Genomic DNA, 20,707 nt, shown 5'->3' on the forward strand with positions numbered 1-20,707 from the left:
TGCTTGCAGCCTTGAATATCATGTAGGAAGCCTGGTCCTTGGTTGTCTTCTTGCTCCTTCCTTCACTATATGTGAGACTTGGTCCCTTTGTTGTCCTCTTTAATAGTATTATCCTGTTTACAAGGGTAGATAATGAAAGAAAAAGGGGAATGGTTTTAAACTGAGACGGGGGAGGTTTAGGTTAGATGTTAGGAGGAAATTTTTCACACAGAGGGTGGTGACACACTGGATCATGCTGCCCAAGGAGCTTGTGGATGCCCCATCCCTGCAGGCATTCAAGGCCAGGCTGGATGTGGCTCTGGGCAGCCTGGTCTGGTGGTTGGCAACCCTGCATGCAGCAGGGGGTTGAAACTGGATGATCATTGTGGTCCTTTTTAACCCAGGCTGTTCTATGATTCTGTGATTGTATGATTCTTGCTCCTTCCTCCACCATTTTTGGGGCCTGGTTGTTTGGTTGCCCACTTGCCCCTTTGCTATTTTGAGGTGGTGCTGAGGAAATCATCATGAAGCAGCTTAGCAAGGCCCAGCAGAGCACTCTGTCCCTTTTCAACGGCAGTTGATGCTTTGTATAAATTCAGCATTGCACTCTTATTTTGAAGCACGCTGTTCTTTTGCAGAAAAATGCAAACTGAAGTGATCTCAGGGGCGTACTTCTGTAAACTCCATGGATGTTAATGAATTTGGAGCTTGGAGTCCTTACTGAGGGGCAGCTGTAAGCTGGGGACTGTAAAAGCTAATTTTGAAATCTGCATATAAACCTCTCCTCCTAAACTACCTGGTATTGCTTTATCCACTGCAACTCCATAAAGAAAAGCTATAATAACAGACTAAACACATCTCCAACCTTTCTGCATCCAGCTGCCTGGATTCCTTTGTTCTTTTTCACAGAATCACAGAATCACAGAATCACCCGGGTTGGAAGGGACCCCAAGGATCATGTAGTTCCAACCCCCCTGCCTAGCAGGGCCACCAAACATACACATTCAGATCAGGTTGCCCAGGACCCCGTCCAACCTGGCCTTAAACACGTCCAAGGATGGGGCATCCACAACCTCCCTGGGCAGCCCGTTCCAGGGCCTAACCACTCTCCTAGTAAAGAACTTCCCCCTAACATCTAACCTAAATCTTCCCTCCTTCAGCTTAAAACCATTTCCCCTAGTCCTGCTGTTGTCAGCCCTTTTGAAGAGTTTACTCCCCTCCTGGGTGTAGGTTCCCTTCAGGTATTGATAGGCTGCAATGAGGTCACCCCGCAGCCTTCTCTTCTCCAGGCTGAACAAGCCCAACTCCCTCAGCCTGTCCTCATAGGGGAGGTGCTCCAGCCCCCTGATCATCTTAGTCGCCCTCCTCTGGACCCTTTCCAAAATCTCAATGTCTTTCTTGTACTGAGGGCTCCACACCTGGACACAGTACTCCAGATGGGGCCTCACAAGAGCCGAGTAGAGAGGGACAATCACCTCCCTGTCCCTGCTGGCCACCCCTCTCCTGATGGAGCCCAGGATCCCATTTGCCTTTCGAGCTGAATTTTTATTCAAAGATAATTATTAGTCATTTGTTTTCAATTGTCTGCTTGTTTTCTCAGTCCTACAAATGACAGAACAAGTCCGTATGTGTTGTAACCACAGGCTGATTGAGGCTCGAGGTACCTCAGATCCATCTGATCCCCCCCTGCCCAACAGGGCCACGAGGGCTGTGCCCAGCCCCACATCCAGGTGGATTTGAAGATCCCCAAAGAAGAGACCTCACAGTGTTTGAGTCCCTTTGCAGAGCAGCTTTCCCTACATCCACATACAGGATGACGTGCAGGAGTGTTTTGTAGGCATTCATGGAATCTCAAGCCAGTGCTGTGCCAGATCCAGATACTACTTCTGAAAATGAAAATCAAGTTGACCTTTAAATCTTGGTCCAACTTTCTAGTGATTCTGAAGAATAATAATAGAGAGTTGGTTTTCACTTTTAATTTTGGGTTGCCTTGGCAAGCTGGGCTGCTTCTCAAAGGTGACCTTCTGGAGCTCTTTTCTAAATAACACCCAAGAAACTGCTTTGTTTATTAGAGTTACTTTGTGAAGAAGCAATGAACCTGTTACAATATCTCATTTACAACTAAAGTGCAGCATTCAGCTAATTGAATACACGGCTACTGTTAATTATTTTGTTACGGCTAATTGGTATTCACTGGGATCGTGTTGCTGCGGTCCCATAAATATATTATTACCTTAAAGTTTTTATTTCTTCAGTGAAATCTCTTCTGTTGGAATATTTATGTAGTCTTCTGTGTAAATGTGTTTATATTTATAAATATATATATATATATATATATATATATTTTCATTTTGCTGTGTCTGTATTATTTTACAAATACCAGAGGCTTTAGCTATATGGAATACTGTTATATTGGGTTTTTTTACTGGCCTACCCAATCTTCCAGTTTCTTTCACTATAGAGGGAACTGCACCTTTGGCTTAATGTACTATTTAGTGTTCTTATAATCTAATATTTCTACTTTATCGGTGATACAAAAGCTTGGATAGGTTCAAGGCAAAAGGCACCGTGAATATGGTTTGCTGCTTGACCCCGTGTCCTTAGAGCAATAAAATCCAGCTGTTTTGATCGCTAGTTGACTTGGGGGAAAAGGATAGTAAGCAAATAAACAGGGCAGAAGTTCTCATTCAGATGGATATCTCCTGAATAAATGCTGTTTGCATTCCTCTGGTTGTACTACCTTTTGTATATATATTTAGTGATCAGATACCAAGCAACAAATCAATTTTCTATTTTAATGGTTTTTGATCAGCAAGACTGACACAAATTGGAAGAATTTGGGCTAAGGTGTGGGTCCTGTGGAGGTCTCCTTGCAAGTTTTTTTTCAGATCAGACTTTCTGGCTATTCTATGACGATGGTTTTAGAATTAATTTTATCTATATAAGACAAAATTACAGGTTAGTAGATATGAACCTCTAAAGCAGTATTTTCGAACAGAATTTTAGTTTTCACCTATACGTACTCAAATTCTTGTTTAAATAGGAATGGTCAGTGACAGTCTAATTCTGTCAAATCCATTTTTCATCGTTCTCTTACTTTATTTCTGCTGACCCATATAATAGGATAACATGAATGTATGAATTGCAGATGCAGTATCTTAAATGATCCATCTTAAACATGCTTGTCTATGGTGTGAGAGCTGAAGCATACTTTACTATCAAGAGCATCTTGTGGTAATTTAGTTAAAATCAACACTAGAGTTTTTGAAGTAATTTTTTTTTTTTTTAATGCTTTCTATTTGGATTCTTCCATTATAAAGATATCCAGAGCAATATACTGTGATCTGGAAACTTTTTATTAGTTATTTTTCAGCTTTCATGTCTTCCCTTCTCTATATTTCTGTTTTATGAAGAAAAATACAAATGGGCAACTTGCGTTGCTCTATAAAAGTTTTTTTGCCATTTTTCTAGGAACATAGTTATTTGCCCAGACATCATAGAATCATAGAATCATAGAATCACTAAGGTTGGAAAAGACCCAAAAGATCACCCAGTCCAACCGTTCACCTATTCCCAATAGCTCCTACTAAACCATGTCCCTCAACGCAACATCCAGTCTCTCCTTGAACACCCCCAGGGTCGGTGATTCCACCACCTCCCTGGGCATCCATTCCAGTGCCTGACCACCCTTTCTGAAAAGTAATACTTCCTAAAACAGAGAGCTTTTCTTGATGCAGAACTTTTAAGATGAGTGGGTCTTAAGTCCCTTAGCACTCTAAGGAATAACCTGCAAAATATTGGGAATTGAAAATAGTAGATAATGTAGATAAAACATAATGTTGCAGTTACAAAAGGTGTAAAAGCTATGCAGAAATGCTCCAAGTTCTTCTACAAATGAGAAATGGGACTGGATCATGGTGCAGCCTACAGCCGCGCTTTGATGGCATCGTGAGAACACAATCGATGGCTTTAGCATTGCTGTACAAGGTGTCTGGATTTTTTGATTGAACTTACTGGGATCTGTCTGTTTCATAAAAAGCGCATTGTGAATATTCAATTGTGAATGTTGTTTCTCATTCTTTCACTGCTCATCTTTATCTATCAGAGAAAGGTTCTGCTAATCTTTTACCATTGTTTTCTTTCTGTGAGATGAAAAGAATTGATTCTGATTGATCAGCTGGACTGGAGGAGAGGACGAGGTTCTGATATGAAGCCTTTTTCATTTCCTCCATCATTGCAATGTGTATCTTTACCTGTTGTTGCCAGAAGTGTGGCAGGTGCAGTAAATCATGCCAATCTTGCTCTTTTTAAAATATATCTTATTGGTTATCCAGTGATTTTATTCCTTAGTTTCAGGATATCCGTAGAATCGTGTGAAACACATTTGAATTCTAAGAAGTAAAGCTTAACTAAGTTCTTGTGAGAGTAATGGAACATTAATTTTTACCATTCCTTTGTCACTGGCCTATTTAACTGCACTCGAACAAAAGGCATGAGTTTGCAAATATTTGAGAGATCATGAGGTGGTTATGCATAAAATGATTGCATATGGGAAGCTATGATAATGCATTGAAGTGTAGTATTAAATGCCGGGAAGGTGATGGTTTGGGGAGGCACAGTCTGGGGTGAATTTTTATTTCTTATGACCGGGACAAAAGGCAGGTTTGAGAGGCAATTCATGGATTATCTGGGAAAAGCAAAACCATGATCAATACAAAGCGTGCTAGTTAGATTGATTTAGCCTAATCAGCTTTGGAAAAGCATGTAATCAGTTTTCTTTAGTGTACAAAAGCTGATTTAAATGATGGCAGACAGAGCTGTAGCATGTGCTCCATGATTCTATACTGAATGTAGGATAGTAGAGGAAGAGCAAGATTTGGTTAAACCAAGTAAAAGCGAAATTTGGCTGTGTGCTTTTTGTGTGAGCAGGGATGTTTTTGGTGCAGTTGCGTAAGAAAACGTCCTGTCTTGACATCTTTGTAAGGGAACACCTCCCCTATGAAGACAGGCTTGAAGGAGCTGGGCTTGTTCAGCCTGGAGGAGGCTGTGAGGAGACCTCATTGCAGCCTCCCAGTATTTAAAAAGGGATTATAAACAGGAGGGGAATCAACTTTTTACTAGGGTAGATAGTGATAGGACAAGAGGGAATGGTTTTAAGCTCATGGAGGGAAGATTTAGATTGGGTGTCAGGGGGAAGTTCTTTACTATGAGAGCAACGAGGTGCAGGAACAGGATGCCCAGAGAGGCTGTGGTTGCTCCATCCCTGGAGGTGTTCAAGACCAGGTTGGATGACTGAGCAGCCCAGTCTGGAGGCTGGTGACCCTGCCTGTGACAGGAGGGTTGGAACTTGATAATCCTTGGTGTCCCTTCCTACCCAAGCCATTCTGTGATGATTCTAAGACTGTGTGTGGTTTTCAGCACTGTTCTGGATTACAGATGTGCCTCACATACTTACACTGTTATGCATTCCTTCTCTCCACTGTTAGATAATCAATTTAACTTGAACTTTTTGACTTTTTGCATGCTTCAGGAGATAGAAAAAAAGGTAAGTGCTCCAGGAAAGTCTAACCAAAACCTCGAAGTCTTTGTTTTATTCATTGCCTAACATCCAAGACAAACCTTGAGGAGGAGAATTAAGCCCTGTACAAGAAGAGCATCTGTACAAGAAATGCAGCACAGTGTCTGGTATAAGGAAGTTTTCTGACACGCTTCTGTGAGCATGACCTATAAACTCTTGGTAGGAGGAGTTTACATTTCCTATTTTTCATGATGCAGTTAGGAAGGGGAACTGTTTGCAGTTAACTCTGTGTTACCAGTACCTGAATGAAAGTGTTAGTGATGAATGACCAATTTTGAGTAGACAATTGTGGTAATGGCCACTGATGGTTAATTATTGTTTGCTAAAGATGCCTTATCATTAATTAGGTAGGGTAACATGGTTGGTCTTGATGATCTTTAAGGTCTTTACCCACCTGAGCAGTTCTATGATTCTATGACTTTATGAAAGGATTATTTGCCTGAGTTTGCATTGTATAGTTGACGTCATAGTTGATGTTTATATACATTTGGTATGCATGTGTGTACTTTTAATCATAGGATCAATATAGCTTGGGTTAGAAAGGATCTTAAGGAGCATCCAGTTCTGACCCCCTGCTGCGGGCAGGGATGCCAACCACTAGATCAGGCACTAAAGCAGGTTGCCCAGAGAATGTATTAATGTATTCTGTAATTCTTAATGAGTCCCTATAATATGCATAGTAGAGCATATTACAGATGAAAAAGAAAAAAAAAAATCAATTTGCTCAGTAGTGCTGAAAACATCTTAACATGAATACTCTGCATTATTTTAAGGTACTGAACATGCAAATGACCATACGTTAAAGGGTTTCAGCTTAGCTGGATACTTCAAGTGAACTAGGAGTTTCCAGAAGAATAATAATTAAAGAGGACATCAGAGTTTTAAATACGCTTTTTAGATCTGCTTTTGCAAATGTGCAAGCATTTGGTTCTTCTGAAACATTCACATGTTCAAAATTAAGTGCACGCTAAACGCTGCTACGCTTGTAGAGAAAAAGCACTACTTCAAAAATCTTCTTTTTACCACAGCCTGCAAATGTGCAGATGCAAGTTTAGCTATTCTCATGTCAAAATGCCCACTCAGTAACAATTTGCAAATAAAAATTGAGTGAGTCTCTCCATATACTCTGTTGGGTAGCTTGAGCACATTTCCCTAAGTTGAGAAGTGATCTACAAAGTTAATAACAAATTTTGTCTCAGCATGGAACACTTGGTTCTGCCTTTCTGACGCGTCCAGCTACATTTGAACAAACCATGGCACAGCTGTTGAGGAGGCAAGGGAAGAACAGTACAATAGACAATCTCTTCCCATTTTCAATGCAGCAATCATCATCTTATTAATGCACTGTTTGGCAAAAACTAATAGACTGCAGTTTTCAATCACTGTGTATTCCTTACTGGTACAATTTATGGTAGATGTTTTGCTTTGTGAGTGATGCTCTTTCCTGATCCAGTTTTATCTTTCTATTTCTTTTTTTAGGCCAGGCAGCTGGAAGAGAAAGACAGAGAACTAAAGAAGCATGATGCCTACTACAAAGAGCAGCTGGCTCGACTGGAAGAAAGGGTAAGCCTTTCTTCCTTCTTAATGAAGAGTTTTCTGTTTATTTCTGCTACTGACTTTCTGGTTATGTTTTATTGTTAAACAAGATGACTTTTCTAAGGAGAGGAAGATTAAAGCTGTGGCTAGAGAGGGGTTTTTTTTGGTATTAACTGCTACTGTTTCTGGCTTATTTTATATTGACAAGATGGAGGCTTTAAAGTTGAGGATATTCTTTTCCTTATTAGCTAAGTTCTCATGTTTCAGTGAGATTTTATCTGTCATAGCAATTACATATAGAGAATCATTACCTTCCTACCAGTACAGATGAAGAACCAGTGCAAGTAAATAGGCATCACCAACCAGTCTGAAAATCCTATGTGAAATGGGGAGATACCTACTGAATTTCATTACTTGCATTGTGATCCACAGTTACTCCCATCGAGCAGTTTGTGGTTCCACCAAACCCACCTGCAGTTTAATATTAATTGCAGGTTGTTTAGGACATGTTTAAAAACGTACTTTTGTGTCTCTTTTGCGATAGAATTGAGACTAAACTGTACAGAACAGTTTGGTATTGTGGGAAGAGCTTAAGTATATTTAATAGGAAGTGCTTCAAAATATTACTGTTATTTATTTATAGAGTACTTTTCTATAAGATTCTGTTTTCAAACTACTTGTTATTGCCATCATGTTCTAGATCCCACGTTTGTTGTAACCTTCAGCCTGAATATGTTTTCCTCTTTCTCCTTCTTTCTGAGCCTACTTATTGTTTAATTTGGATTTTTTGTTAGTTTTGAAAACAATGTTAACATGATATATATTCATTTGTGGAGTTTAGCAGGATAAAGAGAAGAAGATTGCTTGTTTTTATGGATTAAAAAGAAGAGTGTGTTGCCTGAATTATCAGTCTGTATAATTGATCTTAATGAATATTTTAAACAGAGGGCATACCAGATTCCATCTCATTATTTTGATCAACCTTTTTGAATATTGCATTAATAAGGGCATGTTCTTGGCAATGAGGAGCAGTTTGAAAGGATGACGTTAAATTATTTTAATGATTCTAAAAGTGTGTTATTTAAACAGTCACAAATGAAGATCCCTCATTCAAAATCCCCACAGAATACCTTTCTTGTTCTCAAGCAGCTGACTGATGATAGAGCTAAAAGTATCTGTAGTAGCTCATCCAAGCTAGATCCAAGCATGGTTGTACCTGTTCACTTAGTTATTGGTCTTCCATTCTGTTGTTAAAGTCCAAGTAGTGTTGGGGTAGGCCAGGTTGGGCAGCCTGGTCTAATATTAAATGTGGAGGTTGGTGGCCTTGCTTGCAGAGGGGAGCTTGGAGCTTGATGATCCTTCAGGTCTCTTCCAACCCAAGCCATTCTATGATTCTGTGATTATATGGAGTAACTGATGGCAAAGGACATGAAAAAAAAACATGGTTCTTTGCTTGTGTTTTACCTTTTTAAGGTGCTATGCAGCAAATAAGGTTTTTATTCTTTTCTATTTTTAATCTTAAAGTAGGTCACTGGTACAGTGCCTTCACTTGCTGCTGTTAAATGGCCACTTCCAGCATGGAATTTCATTTTAAAAAGCATGTGAATATATCTTTGTTGCATAGAAATGATGTAGTGAACTATAAACACCTGTGTTTGTTACTGCTGAAATGTTGTCCCTTCATATCATACGGGTGATCTTCGCCAGCTCTTGTTCCACGTCTTGATCTTAAGGTCTCCAAGACTACAGCAGACAGTTCTGAATTGACTCCCTTGTTCTGTGGGTGATGTTTGCTCTGTCTTCAGAGTGGAGTTCCTGTGGTACTGAGGCAAGTCTTTACTTTCTGACTTCGGTGTCATGCTGGAACAGGTTGCCCAAGGAGGTTGTGGATGCCCCATCCCTGGAGTCATTGAAGGCCAGGCTGTATGTGGCTCTGGGCAGCCTGGTCTGATGGTTGGCAACTCTGCACGTAGCAGGGGGGTTGAAACTTGATGATCATTGTGGTTCTTTTCAACCCAGGCCATTCTGTGATTCTATGACTTTCTATTTGTAAGTAAAGAACTTTTGCTTTGCTAAGCTGTCATCAGGTTTGTTTTCAAAGTACATGTGCATATCTCTTCTACACAAAAAAACAAAACAGTTGTTCAAGCTCTAAGAGGAGGTGAACTCTGTGCTCCAAATCGGGCTTTGAACTTTTTCAGAGATGTGGAGATTACAGAATGAAAACCTACAAAAGCAGAGAGGTCGTGTATCTTGCAATCCAAGCTTCACTGAGGCTGGTGCCTGCAGCCGTTATTAAGGTCATTTGTGAGTTTCACTGTTGCTTATTTTTTGAGCACTGGGATGGAAATAGAGCTTTAAGAAAAAAGAAAGGTCTGTAAAGGCCTTACATGCTGGAAATTACAGAGCACAGTAACAGGCTGTTTGTTTGCTCCTAAGCTTGTCCTGATTTCAGTGGAAGGTGCACGGTGTTTGAGTATGTGCTGTTCAACAGAGAAAAGCTGAGAGTGGAAGGTAGGATGGGAGTGGAGCAAGTGGAGCTCAGAGAGATAATGTCAGTATGAGGAAATGTGCAATATTGGGCTGTCATTTGTGACAAAGAATGCTAATTGCATTCTCAGATCATTCTTACATCAAATAAACACACTTTAAAAATACTTCAGCTGCGCATATGTGGTATTTCTGTCTGTTGCATCACTGAATGTCAGAGCTCATCTGTATGATTAATTGGCTTTTTGATTACCTAGCTTTTTCAATTAGAAGCTTCATATTTGTGTTCCTCAGTGCTGCTGAAAAAACAGTGCAGACGTTGATAATGAAGGGAGACGACAACAGAACAGATTAGTGTCAGCACAGGATGCTCCTTATGGAGAAAATTATTATACATATTCAGTGCCAGATGAAGTCTGTCAATTATAAAATATTTCAGTGACTGAGTGAAGATGCTCAACCTTTTGAGGAGATTAATACAGGACAAAATAACTGTGCACCAGTGACAGCTGTGATACTAAAACATAAACAATTCCATTCTCTGGGGCAATATCTGTTCATAAATTTAGTTTATGTGCTAAAAACCTTTTGATACTTTCCAAAAACCCGGCGATTCCCCTAACAGCTGCCAGTGCTTCTAGGTCAAAGATAGCACATAAGCGATGAGTTATTGCATGCTCCACAGCAGCAAAGCAAAATGAGATCGTTTAACAAAGGAGTTAAAGAATAACCTTCTGTATTCTGTATATCTAACTAGACTGTAAGGCTGTTATTTAAGAGTTCACACATCAAGCTTTGAGAAGAATCTGTGATCCTTCGTTATGTGTTTACAGGATAATGATGCTTCTTGACTAGAGCAAACAAGTGGAGGGTAAGACAGCAGAATTCAGATGGTGAATGTGCGCATATCCTACATCATTTCAATTGCTTAATACAATAAGCAGGCCTTAGTGGTGTTTTTAGCTATCTATTTTTTCTTTTAAAAGGTAGTGCAGCAAGAAATAGGAAAATGGGCATCTCAGATTGTGCAGCTTGGGACCTTGAAGACTGTGGCCTCTCTGTAGCGTTGTCTCATGTGCATCTACACCGATAGACACACACACATATTCTCACATGCTTCTGTCCATCGTTTTTCTGTTCAGCTTCTCTGCGTCCATCATCCTTCCATTATGCCACTGGATTGCATGTAAATTCAAAGCCCTGGTGGATATAGACTTCATAACTACTTTTACATCCCTACTATAACTGTGATGTATAGGTTCCAGCCAACGTCAACAGTTGCATTAATTTTGTCTGCAGAGCAGCTGACGTCCTGTCACTCCTTCACCCAGTTGCTTTTGCTTTAGAATGTTTTTAATGCATGGGAAATCGTGACTGCATGCTTTCCTCTTCTGCTTGGAGTTCTGGCATCAAACACAACGAGGTGTGTCTGCGTGCTTCTGCAGCTTACAGAGAGTCACTCAACTCTCCCTAGATCGACCTTTCCTCAACAAATCCAGCTATTTTCATTTACGTTACGCTACTTCATAATACTGTTAAGCGTCGTTGCAAGAATCATGCCCCCCAGTCATGGGAGCAGAAGGAAATTAATTTTAATAGACTGCTGTATGACACAACTACTTAGTTTATCTATGTGAATGAGCAAGATGTGTATCCCCATATTAATCAGGATATTTCTCTTTCAAGCTAAGCTTTTGTGCTTGCAAATTTCCTAGAAATGCTTTCAGTGAGTATTGTTTAGTATGCATGTGAATATGCATGCAGCATAAGGTAAAGAAAATAATTCTGTTAGCGTTTAGAAGTTTCAACATTATGTTATACTGCCCAGCAGTCAACAAGTCACTGCTCCCTGTGGTTCTTGAGGGTTTTGTGATTTCTGTGCAATCCCTTGCTGACTTCAGTGGCCTTTTTGCAGGGAACTTCCTGCACTGCACAAGGCTTACTGCCAGATCAGAGCCTGAGAATATAGACATAAGTTCTGCAAATGTGATCCTCTTATCTGCATCCATTTCTTTCACGACTTACATTTTTAGGAAGGATTTGCAAATCAGAGGTTCAGCACTTAATTTGGGGATTCTACTTACCATGTAGGCTGTCAAGGAGCATTAACCTTAAGGTAAGACGAGCACACAGAGCACGAAGCTGTGAGCTGATGGCACATACTATACCAGGTGTTAAATAGTATTATCCATCCTGCTTGCTACAGTAAATAGGATTTCACTATTATGATGTGTCAGGATTTTCAGAGAAATCGAATTTACTAGACACTAAACTGCCATTCTCACTGCTGAGCAGCTTTATTCTGGGATCTTGTGTTCATGCTAATCCTGTTGGTAGGAAATGCTTATACCAATTGTACGGGGAAATTATAATTTAATGATCTCTTCCTTTTTTCTATTCAAGTCTTAGAATGGACCAGTGTGCTTTGCAGTGATAGAGCCAGTGCTCAGAAAGGAGATAACATACAGCTCAGCTTCACAGCCAAGTATTGGCTTTTTGTATGTGATTATAATGAACATAAGTGCTAGGATGCAAACAATGCGAGTTCCACATTTGTTCAGATTCTTCAGAATCTTGTTTACCTTTTCAAAGTCTAAACAACCAAATAATCAGAATCTGTTTGCTGTGTTTTTTTGTAAACTGTGGTTTGCAAGATGCGAATAATAGGGAACTATTATAAGGCACTATTGTAACTGCAATCATTTTCATTCCCTGTGATGTATTTTAGCAGTTTAGACATTTTTTGTTTCTGTTTATTTCAAATTATCAGTTTGTTGACTCTCTTTGATCTCACATGATTGTATCAGAATTCCATAACCAGGAGATGATTCTGTTCTCACCTCTTGTGTTTAGAAGTTTGTATTCGGTAGAGCAAACATGTTTACACTCCACACATTCGTAGCGTATTCTTTCATGTCTTTCAAAATCAAACAGCAGTGATGTAGGTACAGTGTTTTAAGATTTCAAACTGCATCTAGCAAAGCAGAGAACAGTTTTGGCTGATGATGCTGTGTTCTGAGCATTTGAGGAAGGCACAGAGAAAGCTCAGCAAACCTTTTGTCGTTGTTCCTATGAAGAAATGGAATTACCTCTAGCACACTGCTGACAGTTAGTTGCAGTTGTTGCTTCTGTGCAATATGTGCTTTCTTTGTTGGATGCACGTAACACCAGTAGGGTTTTCCAAATTGTCCATTGCAGTTCAAAATACTGGCCATATGCATTTATTTCCTAAACATAATGCATAGCTGTATAACCACTGTCCTGTCAGCAAAATAACCACTCAGTAGAGGCCTTATGTAGGATGCCAACATTTTATATTTTCCATAAAGGAATCTTTTTCGACTTCCCCAGCTTGTGGAGTTTCTCCAGTTTACCCTTGTAGAGATATTTCATAGTCTTCAGTCCAGAGAGATGGCTTTGGCGACTGCAGTCCAGCTACAAATGCCTGATCCTTTCTGCTCTATTTAAATTGATGCTTCCACTAATATCTGTCTTAGCTTTACTAACTGAACTCCAGTGTTTCAGGAAAGTCTTGTTTGCTGACATTTTACAGACCTTTCTTCTCTTTACACTTGAAGTGGGTATGCCAGTGTCGCATTACTTAACAAATTTGAACTTCAACCAGAGCTTAGGGCAGCAGTATCTGTCAGTGGTTTAAAAGAAAACAATTTCATCCTTCTTACTCCCCTCCCATTTTTATGAGATTTTCTCATTTTTTTTTTCCTTCTAACTACCTCTTCATTTTATCTCTTCATATTTATCTGCATAAACAGATCAAATACGTGTATTACGCCGTGTCTCTCTGTACATATGTAGAGGGAGTGATGCTACGTACAGAAATACAGAGAGACAGACTGGAAGCCAGAGATTTGTAGATGTTGAAACTCTGTTATCATTTCTTCCTTGAACTACATTTGAACAGGATTAGGTCATGGTTCTGTCTGTGTATCAAACCAGTCCAACCACTGCATTAATCTGCCGGCATCGAGTTCTATCTACTCAACTCAATTTAGCCATAATAAAGGGGAAAAGAAAATGTCAAACAACACTGATTTTCAAACATTTTTCAGATAGAAGCAGTAAAATGTATTATGGCTTGCACTGTAGCCATATACCATACCATTCTTATCTGTGTAAGGCTACTGGTGGGACAATATTCAACCTCAACAGAGAATTCTTGCAGATTTCCCCAAATCAGTGCAGGAGGAGACCTGAATATAAAATCAAGACACATTCATTTCTCATTCTGTACTTGGGCCAGGAGACTTTGTAATGTCACCAGACATGTGCTGCACCAGAGAGATAAAAGCAAAAGTTCATGATAGTTTCCCAATGCTTTGTATTTCCATACTGCTCATGAACCCCCCCCCCCCCCTTTTTAGTATTGACCAGAGCATAATGTTTTTGTCAGTTTAGCATAATAAAGCTGTCAGCCCAACCTGTGATCTTGCTTCATGTTGCCAATATTAGAAAATTCCTCTCTTCAAATTTCATTATATTTTGGGGATAGAGCTTTTGTTGAGCTCTTCTTGCCTGGCAGGTTGAGATTAGGAAACTTGCTACCAATTACAATATCTGAAACCTCAACCTGATTGACAAAGACAGACGGAGCTGTAGCCTTCTGACTGGAGTGCTGCATTAATGCTCTACCTCCATATCTTTCTGAGCCACAATCACTATTCCAAATAATTGTTTTTAAGCCTTTTTTGTTTAGTTTAGTTCTTTAACTCATTATCTTTTATTTGCTATTTTTAAATAAGTAGCTAATATGTGTATCAGTTATGAAATACACACCCACCCATATATATTTTTGCATAAAACCCTGAAAATGTTTATTCTGAGACATTTTCCTATTAAAATACCCCTTTCACTATCACATATCCAATCAATAGCAATGCTGAAACGCTGCTTAATAACAAAATAACGAGTTGTTCCACACTGAATAGTAGAGATTGATGTTTCTCTAAATGTTTGCTTATAGATTATTTTTTCCATCCTGTGTGCATGTCTTTAAATAAATGGAGACAAAAACCAAACTGTGATAAGTAGTACTCCAGGCTTTTCTGCCCCTGCAGTAAGACATTTGATAGCTGCTAGAATGTAGCAGATAGTTCCATCTAGGTTGTTTGCAATCCTTTTTTCCTACTTACCCAATACGTATATTACCTTGTTTTCAGATAGTTCTTTGTTTGTTTGTTTGTTTTGTAATTTCAGTTTGGAGCAAAAGATGGGTAATTTCATGTTCACATTTTGTAAGTACTTGCAGAAGACGAAGGGGTAAGGGTATGTTGGATGCAAAATAATAATTCAGGCCCACGAGCAGGGGTGTGTTTGCATGAGCTTGCAAGACTTTGTTAAAATGCACGCTGCCTTTTGTTACGTAGTTGTGCTTTTTTCTTTATTTTTAACTCCATTGGTGCATCTCTTCAACCCATCATCATTCTTGCAGCTTTCTTTTTCTGGCTTACTACCTTTTCATGCATCACTTTAGTAATTTACCCCCAGTCTCAGCTAGAACTAACCACACAGGTACCAGCTTTTCCTCTGATGCTGTTTATTTTTATAGGCAAGCTCAAGTCTTCACTCTTTCTGCTTTATTTCATTGTACTTTATTGGCCTAAAATGTCGCTATAAAATCATCCTGAAGGCTCTTTCTCAGCCTACAGGATACCCCAGTGTTGTTTCCTGAAGAATTTATGCACTGGCATTTCCTCAGATGGGGAGGATGGTGGTTTTTATTTATGTGAAATTCCACTGTCTTGGTAAAACCAAACTCAGTGTGTGTTAAGCAGGAGTGTGCTCTAACAGGATGGACAGAGCTCCATGAGTGGCTGAGCAGGGACGCTCGTTGGAAATGGGGATGCTCAAAACTTCTGAAGTTCAAATTCCTGAAGATTTTGGTTGTTGGTGTGGGTTTCCCCCAGTATTGGAAATACTGTACTGGGCCCCCAATACAGGAGAGATGTGGAGCTGGTGAATACGGTTCAGAGGAGGGCCACAAAGATGATCAGAGGGCTGGAGCCCTTCCCTACAAAGACAAGCTGAGGGAGCTGGGCTTGTTCAGCCTAGAGAAGAGAAGGCTGTGGGGAGACCTCATTGCAGCCTTCCAGTATGTAAAAAGGATTATAAATGAGAGGGGAATCAACTTTTTACAAGGGTAGATAGTGATAGGACAAGGAGGGGGTGGTTTTAAGCTCAAGGGGGGAAGGTTTATATTGGATGTCAGAGGGAAGTTCTCCACAGAGTGGTGAGGTACTGGAAGATGCTGCCCAGAAAGGCTGTGGATGCTCCATCCTTGGAGGTGTTCAAGACCAGGTTGGATGGAGCCCTGGGCAGCCTTCTCTAGTTCCAGATCTGGAAGTTGGTGCCCCTGCCTGTAGCAGGAAGGTTGGAACTTGATGATCCTTGGTGTCTCTTCCAATCCAAGCTATTCAATGATTCTATGATTCACTGACCCAATAGACGGTGAAATACTGTTTTTCAGGAAATGGCTTTTTATATGGTATGGCTGTTTATGTCAGCCCTCTGTTTTCCTACCTATCGTGTTGCTTTGTAAAGGTGATTTCTGTCATAAACCCATTTCTAGTCCTGCAGCTCACAAGTCCTCACTGCTTGTATCTCACTTTCTTCTTAACTCTTCCTTGCTTATACAGTTTTCACCACGCTGGGTGTCACCATTTGCTAACTTCCAACTGTATTTTAACAACAGGAATTTGATCATGTTCCCATGATTACTAGCCATTGCTAACCACTGTTTTTCCCTGCGATGGTTTCAGTTTCTCTTAAAGCTTCTTCAGTCATGGTGTTTGTGAAGTCTGAACACATAAGCACGTGCATCCCATGAATAAAAATTGCAGATGAGGATAAACTGTGAGACAAGTGGGAATGCAGGAAGCAATACCAAAAAAACAAAGCAGCGCGTTGGACATCTCCTTCAGTCCCTGTCTGCTTTATTCTCACATATGAAATCATTGCTGGGTGCTTGTTAGGGTAAGTTGTTCATCCAGCACTGCTTGGTTTAATGAAAACAAATTAGTGGATGCATACAGTTAAACATAAACATGTCAGCGTTGCCTAAGTCACCCTTAGTGATTGTGTCTGCATCTGTTTTCCTTGATAGCTTCAGCTGCACTATTTCCCTTCCCCTTCCTGAGAAGCAACAAAAAATACCATGAGAAAAATGTTTAATAGGCAAAATGGAATAAACCAAAGAAATGTGTCATTGGAATGTCAAAAGGCAGTGCTTATTGCATTTCGTTGGATATGGCAAGGAGTTGTAACAGATGTGTGGTTAATGAATAAGCAGCTTTCCTTTCTCCTATGCCTGTTCCCTCCTCCCACCTTTTTTCCTTCGTGGAAGTTTTGGTACAAGAGCTGTATTATAAGTTAACACTGTTTAACACAACCCTCAGTGAGACGGTTTGCTTGCAGTTCTTTGTCAAAGTATCACGTAGAAAATACTCCAACTCCAAGTAGAACCTTGTGACAGGTAAGCCACTGGATGTTAGGGTATCTGTTAGAGATTTCAGTGACTATACAATATGAGGAATAATTGAACTGCAATAATTCTTTAATCTCTTGCACTTTCCTGGGTATCTGACGGATATGTATTCCCTTAAAGTTATTTATCTTTAAAATATATATTGCATACGGTTTTCCAATGGCCCAATCGTTTCATTTTTTGGACAAACTGAGCAAGAAATGAGAAGAAGCGCACTTACAGGCCAGTGTGTTTTCACTTGTTTTCTCTTCCCAACCTTCTGTGTATTTGTATTTGAAAACAAGAAGTACCCAATTTAAATACACCTTCCATTTAAAGAGGTATCAGTGACAAGATGTGCATTAAAGCGTTTTCTGAGCATCTTTTCATATTAAAAAGTTCCCTTTTCATTCAAGGCAGTAGTTAGTGATTTTTCTCATTACAAGCAATAATAATTATGTGAAATGCTTCCCTACATTTTTGTAAATCATCTTGTAAACCCAAAGGCTGAAACAGCCTTCCTGAGCACATACCGGCTTCATTTTCATTGCTGTCAGTCTGAGTGATATTTTAATTTTTCTGCCCCTAAAAATACTCCAGTCCTGTAACAGATAGATAAATGAGAGAATCCCCAGGAAATGCTGCAGAATGTTTCTATTTGCCAGCACAATAAATGCAGAAGCTAATAAATGTCCTCTTACATCAGAAGGAGGCGTATAATGAGTAAATGATGGGAAAAGGAATTTGGGAAATAAATGATCAATCCAATCTAAGTCGACAAACAATTTCTTAATAACTTGGCCTTCGGTTGGAGAGAGGGCTGTGCTCAGCACAGAGGAGAAGGACTGTTTCCATCTGGTGGCTGATAGATTTTGTGAGGCTGTTTTAGCTTCACTGAACAATAAGCTGTGATTCACATACAGCCTTTCTAATGCAAAGTTGGGATAGTTTGCCATTTGTCTGTGGGGGCCTTTAGGGAAAAGGGACCGTTAGCAGAATCTAATCTTCATTTCTAATTCCTTACTGTAAGCATCGAGTCGTTCTTCAGGACAAATGATGGGAAAGGGCACAATTCCACAATATCAGGCAAAAGCAGTGCTCTGCCCTGTATTCTCCCCTATTGCAGGTTTATTTTGTCTTTCTCATCTGATTTTATTGTGCTCTTCATGTACAAGGGATTAAGTCCAACCTAGCTTTGCTTGTGATGATATTCTTAACATCTGGGAGAGTCCAGCCACAGAAAGAGCTGAGCCAAAACCTTAAGGTGTGACCACAGACCACAAGCCTGCTGCAAATAAAGGGGAAGATAAACGCACCAGATTTTGTGCAATGTTCTGACATGGATCTCTGCTTTGTCTGGGCTTGTTACAGAAGCCAAAGGTTAAGTACAATTTTTCTCTGTTGCATTACCCGTGAAGCTCCCTGAAACCAGCGCTCTAGCTTTAAAGGTGGGAGAAGGAGTTCAAGATGAGCAGGAGGGCTATGGGAAGAAACCTGGGGAGAACAGACAAGGAAAAAATCACAGTAATGGACTTGGTGACAAGCCTACTGACAACTTCTTTTCAGCTGAAGTTTTTGCTTTGAAGAGAGCAAAACCAATTTGTCTTGTGCATTACCCAGGTGCCTTTAAAATCCCCGACTCCCCGATCCTTCAATAAAGAAGGAACAGACAGCTGGCATTGCACTTCTGTAGCAGAGGCACCGTATTTGTGAGATCCTTCCTAGAAAAATGTGTGATCTTTACACTGATATTTCAAAGGTAAAGGTTTCTTCTTCCTTGTATTCTCTTTCACAGAGCTGTTTTTCAGCCTGCGGATGGGTTCTGTGGCTGGCAATGTGCTCAGTATGCTGTGGGTCCAGTTGGGCTGCGGAGGGGCTTGTGTTGCTTTTAATTGGAATTTCCAGACAGCTTAGAAGTGGTGGTGAGCCATCGGTGGGGAGAGGGGATGGCAGCGATAATGCAAGCCTGGTGGCGTGTTCAGTTCTCTTTAAGTGTGTCACAGGGAATTGAAAGTTCTTCCATCTTATGCCTTTCTAACTGAAAAGCATTATACCTGAAAGCTGAGACTTTTCAATATGTTTCTATTCACATGCATATTGCTGTGCCTCAAAAGGCCTTTCCTTTTGAAATATGGAAAGATAATCATGTGTTTGAAATGAGTAGATACTCTCCTGCCACTTTTGAAATCTTTATTTTTTTCCCCCTTGTCAGAGAGTTTAACTGTTTGCATTACTGTGGGCCGTAATCATCTAGGCACATGTATTTATGCACACTAGAATACAAAAACATAGCTGCAGTAATTATGAAGGAAATTCAAATGAACCATAGCAGAAGAGTTCAAATGTGTGTCTAATGCTCAGGGAAGAATTACCATTTTTTTTAATGTCTTACCTTAACATTTCACTGTTTTGCCTGTTCGGTGTAACCCGGTTGGAAATTCTTTCTGCAACCAAATTTGTTGCCTTTTTGTCTATATATTTATTAAACACAAAGCCCTCCTTCCCACCCCCCAAATAATCCTTGCTCCTAAAACATCTGTAGTAGTGATGCAAAGTATGTTTTTTGCTGATGATGCCATAGGTCTTTTTAAAAGCACTGCAGATCATTGTTGCTGCATGCCTGCTCACACGTCTATTTGTGCCTTGCCCCTGATTTCAGTACTTAATTCTCACTGGCCTGTAGTCTTCAGAAGTAAAATCCTATTGGTGTTCTGCAGTGGTTAATGTCCAAACCATAACTGCTGCTTTTGACGGTGCAAATGAGCTGTGTTAGAGCAACTATCCCAGTTTCTTGAGACAATGGAAATGTTGCCTTTAAGTACTGAGGAACAATTTGAAAAGAGAGGGTGATAATTCCATTTCTGCTTTATGCCATGGAAAATTCACTATTTTTTTCTTTGCCTCAGTTTCTTTGATCATCAACAGCAGAACAGCGTAATCATCAAAATACCGCATCAGAAGTGAATTCTCTGATAACTTGCTCACTTTTCTAGGGAATAAATAAGAAATAACACATTTTATAGAATTTAACATATAGAGTGTTTTGAATTAGCCATGTCCAGGCCTGGGGTCCCCAGCACAAGAAAGATGTGGAGCTCTTGGAGCAGGTCCAGAGGAGGGCTACTAAGATGATCAGAGGGCTGAAGCACCTCTCCTGTGAGGAAAGGTTGAGGGAACTGGGCTTGTTTAGCTGGGAGAAGAGAAGGCTCCGGGGAGAGCTCATTGTAGCCTTCCAGTACTTGAACAGGAGGAGGAATGGCTGTTTGTGAGGGTAGAGAGTGACAGGACAAAGGGAACGGTCTTAAACTGAGACAGGGGAGGTTTAGATCAGATATTAGGAGGAAGTTTTTCACACAGAGGGTGGTGACACTCTGGAACAGGTTGCCCAAGGAGGTTGTGGATGCCCCATCCCTGGAGGCATTCAAGGCCAGGCTGGATGTGGCTGTAGGCAGCCTGGTCTGCTGGTTGGCGACCCTGCACACAGCAGGGGGTTGAAACTGGATGATCACTGTGGTCCTTTTCAACCCAGGCCATTCTGTGATTCTATTCTATGATTCTATTCCATTCTGTGTTACTGTTTACTCATTTCTTGGTCAACTTGTCTAGCAAGCAGGCTTTTAAAGCATGCTTCATAGTTGTTTTTT

At 40.2% G+C, this 20,707-nt stretch overlaps 1 protein-coding gene across 2 annotated transcripts in view; it reads left to right on the forward strand.

The window, feature by feature from the left end:
• Positions 1–20,707, forward strand: part of CHCHD3 (coiled-coil-helix-coiled-coil-helix domain containing 3) — a 165,729-nt gene that overhangs the window by 95,902 nt on the left and 49,120 nt on the right. For both annotated transcript variants that reach the window (XM_048933702.1, XM_048933787.1), the window contains exon 5: positions 7,037–7,120. In XM_048933702.1, the coding sequence (XP_048789659.1) occupies positions 7,037–7,120 (84 nt within the window). The remainder of the gene's footprint in view (positions 1–7,036; positions 7,121–20,707) is intronic.

This window comes from Lagopus muta, chromosome 1 (assembly GCF_023343835.1).
Source record: "Lagopus muta isolate bLagMut1 chromosome 1, bLagMut1 primary, whole genome shotgun sequence".
Classification (NCBI taxonomy): domain Eukaryota; kingdom Metazoa; phylum Chordata; class Aves; order Galliformes; family Phasianidae; genus Lagopus; species Lagopus muta.